Here is a 3,498-nt window from a genome sequence, read left to right on the forward strand (position 1 = left end):
ATGGGATGAAATCGGATAGGGATGAAATCGTTTAGGGATGAGCGTTTTTAAGAGTTTTTAAGAATTTTAAGAGTTTTTAAGAGTTTTAGCCAAATGCTTTATAATATAGTATAGATATATGTGTGTGTGTTTTTTTAATGGGTTTGATAATTACTCAATCTACTTTTAACTTTCGAATTATACTGTGATTTCAAGTAATACACATGGACTCGACGTGTTTGATACACTTTAAATTTTTAAGAAATATGTTATATAAGTTCAATGGATTCAATAACTAATGGGTTTATTCAAAAAAAACATACATCATCTAATTAAGGGTTTTTACCAATACAATTAATCGGGTAAGAGTACAGTGTGAGTCAGCACTAATATTGACCAAGTGAGAGTCTCACCCTTAGCATTTTGGTTGACATCATGAACTAGCAAGAGGGGTTTGGTGAACAACAACATCTCTAACGAGTCAACCACATCTTACCCAATAAAAGACAATAAACAAGTAAGAAAGAAAGAATAAATTTTTACAGAATTACAACAATTACCGATTTAACTTTCTATAATTATACATGACTCGACATCATAATCGTATATTATGGATTTCTATGGCGAAGCCGGAAATTGAGAAAGAAAAATTAAAACATCAACAACAAATTAATCAATTACTACAACAATTAAAAATGATCATGAATTGTTTCCTAAGCTGTAGAGATTGGAGGAAATTGCAATTGTGCTTGTAATTACTGCCAGAATTATCATCGTTGCTCCAATTATCTTGTCCTTTCTTGAAGATATACCATGAACATCTCTGTCATAATAAACTCACACAATTAGCTCATTAATTTCTTAACATGTATATAAATGGCGGTGCTTACCTCAAAGCAATTGCACCAGGGAAGATGAAGGCAAGGCTGACAGCTGACGTTGATCCCATGAACTGAAAGAAATACCATATGTTTGGAATGGCAATTGCCATAAGGTAAGCTGCAGCTAGCAGAACAAATGTGAGTGACACAAATCTCTTGCTGTCTTTTGCAAGAAGAGACTTATCTGGGAAAAGGAACTCATCAATGTTGGATCTCAATGAGAAGTTCAACAAAGGGAAGACCAGCATCAAGTGAAATGCATAGCTTAAGCGAACTATGTCATTTAACACCGATCCAACCATCGAACCACTTGCATGATCAAAGTTTACTAGAATGTCCGCCTCAATCGAATCCCCAAACAGGATGTACCCGAATAGCCCGATACAGAAGTAAATCAGAGCACAAACCACAAGAGAGATATGGACTGCAGAAGCCATTGCAGCAGGTTTCCCAAGCTCAACTCCAATAGCATGTACTGCCACAAAAGTAATGTGTAAGGCCATGTTTGCCGACCATAAGGTAGATTGTTTTTTGAGCTTATTGAAAAAGCCCCACCTCATTAGTCATACATTAGCTTTTTGAAAAACAACTTTAAGTCATTTTGCCTTCTCATCTATCTTATAGGCTAGTTTTTGCCAAACATAAGTATTCATTCTCTGAGGGAGTGAGGACTAAAAGTAACTTATTGTCCTAGGCATTTAATTCCTCTACACATACCTCTCTTAGTTTCATGTTGTTGGGATGATGATATATTTGTTATCAAGTTGAAGTTGTTCATTAATTCTTACCATTGAAGTGGAAAGTGAAAGCTGTGACGATAACAGGGATGGCGGTAAAGAGATTGTAGAACGCCACTTGATTGTTCAACTGAGGCAACAGTTTGATACTTTTTGATTGTCCTTTAATGGCTGCAGAGATCGCCATGGCTGAACATATTCCGACAAACACCACTGCCAGCAGAACGGCTACTGCTGAGCTCATCGATAGTGATTCTGTTGATATAAACCAAGTTCAGCAATGCTTTCATAGTCTTCTAACCAATTAGTTGAAAATAAAGTAAATAGATTAAGAGTGTATTATCATGGAAAAAAATCTGTTGCCTCTGAAATCCCATATCCCCTCTCTATCCCAAAAATCACTTGAATGGTCGTTGTTCTTTTATCTGATACAAATTTATTTAATTCAAGAAACTGGTGAGACAGAGAATATGGGGATTTAGGGACAACAGATTTTCTATTAGCTACTTGGAAATGAGATGCTACTGACCAACACGGCGGAATAAAACCAAGGGAAGCATAACAAAGACGACGACGATGAGGATAGCTACATCGCGTGTATTCCACCAATGAATACCAAACCATTCTTGCAATACCCCCAAATGAACTGATCCTTCTCCAGATTGATCCCCTGAGAGCACATCTCCTGATAATTCAACATGCAAACAATCCTTAATTGCATCCATTAATCTTTAATTATCTTAATAGCTGCAATAACTTTCCTCTGTAGCCACTAGATTACAATTGGGCGGTAAAAGCATCCTTGCATTCATAAATGCCCTTGAAGATTACAATAGTTTTCATCTGATATAAACTGTAACATCTTTGTTCATCGCATCAGCGTGATGAGAAGTGTCCTTGCATCCATTAATACTCAAATTTTACAACAAATTTGATCTAATATTAATTGAACAAGAAGTTTCTTAAACGGTTTATGATGAGTTTAGTCATAGTATTTTGAAATTGAAAAGATAATTTAACCACCATAATGGATTAATGGAACCAGTTTCCATTTGTTTGTGTTCCATAAAAATCGCGATTAACTACTAAAATTATGAAGCTAAAAGTGTTTTAATTACAAGTTAGGAGTAGTAGTTGTTCTGATTCACAAAAAAAAGTAAGATTAAGAACATTACACGTAACAACAATGGCTGGTCAACTAATTTTTATTAGATCAACAGTTTCCATTTTAGCTAAATTAACCAAAGTAATATGTTAGAAGTTTCATAGATAATCAAATACTTGCTAATATTGCTTACCGATGATAATGAGATAAATGATCAAACAACCGAGATTTTGAATCATCACACAAATCTGAACAGTAACAGATCCTATCCGTCCAAACGACTCCTTCATCAGTCCTGCGTACGTCGTGGATCCTCCAGCATACGTAAACCTCAACATGAACTCCACAGACACATCCACCAACCATCCAATGAGTACGATCAATATAAACGCCGGAACTACGCCTAGAACTTTGAAAGTCGCCGGAATGGACATGATTCCTGCACCTATTATGCTCGTTGAGACATTGAACACTGCTCCGGACACCGACGGTTGCTTCTCCTCTGGGGATGCCGTCGGCGAACCATTCTCCGGCAGAAGTGGGACTACCTCATCCGAGTTCTCCGGCGACATCTTCAAATCTCGCAGCTGTTAAACGTGTGAATTTGGCTCCTTTTTATATACGGCCTTGGGTTTATGATTGAGGTAGACTGAAATTACGAAAAAGGATATGATAAGTTTCATGAAGTTATAAGAATAAGAGATAATGGTGGAGGGTAAAATGGGAAAAGAGAGAGAGAAGCTGGTATAATTAGGTTGTGGGTGACTTGGACGTGGCGAGTGGTGTACAATTAAAT

The 3,498-nt window shown here is 36.6% G+C and overlaps 1 protein-coding gene across 1 annotated transcript; it reads right to left on the reverse strand.

Annotated features, from left to right (window-relative positions):
* Positions 1 to 492: 492 nt before the first annotated feature.
* On the reverse strand, positions 493 to 3,284 carry LOC112509367 (amino acid transporter AVT6C-like). Its single transcript, XM_025114297.1, has 5 exons — positions 2,896 to 3,284; positions 2,127 to 2,282; positions 1,649 to 1,852; positions 870 to 1,335; positions 493 to 802 (listed from the first exon to the last, which is right to left on the reverse strand). The coding sequence occupies exons 1-5, from the start codon at positions 3,272 to 3,274 to the stop codon at positions 679 to 681; spliced, it is 1,329 nt and encodes a 442-aa protein (XP_024970065.1). The 5' UTR covers positions 3,275 to 3,284; the 3' UTR covers positions 493 to 678.
* Between the last annotated feature and the right edge of the window lie 214 nt (positions 3,285 to 3,498).

Source organism: Cynara cardunculus, assembly GCF_001531365.2.
Source record: "Cynara cardunculus var. scolymus isolate 2C chromosome LG 3, CcrdV1, whole genome shotgun sequence".
NCBI classification, from domain to species: domain Eukaryota; kingdom Viridiplantae; phylum Streptophyta; class Magnoliopsida; order Asterales; family Asteraceae; genus Cynara; species Cynara cardunculus.

Excerpts from the sequence above, each read along its gene's own strand:
- LOC112509367 (XM_025114297.1), bottom strand. The coding sequence starts at position 3,274 with ATGTCGCCGGAGAACTCGGATGAGGTAGTCCCACTTCTGCCGGAGAAT. Across the intron at positions 2,283-2,895 it reads CATTTATCTCATTATCATCG|GAGATGTGCTCTCAGGGGAT; the intron begins GTAAGCAATATT and ends TTGAATTATCAG. Across the intron at positions 1,336-1,648 it reads TTTCACTTTCCACTTCAATG|TACATGCTATTGGAGTTGAG; the intron begins GTAAGAATTAAT and ends CTTTTGTGGCAG.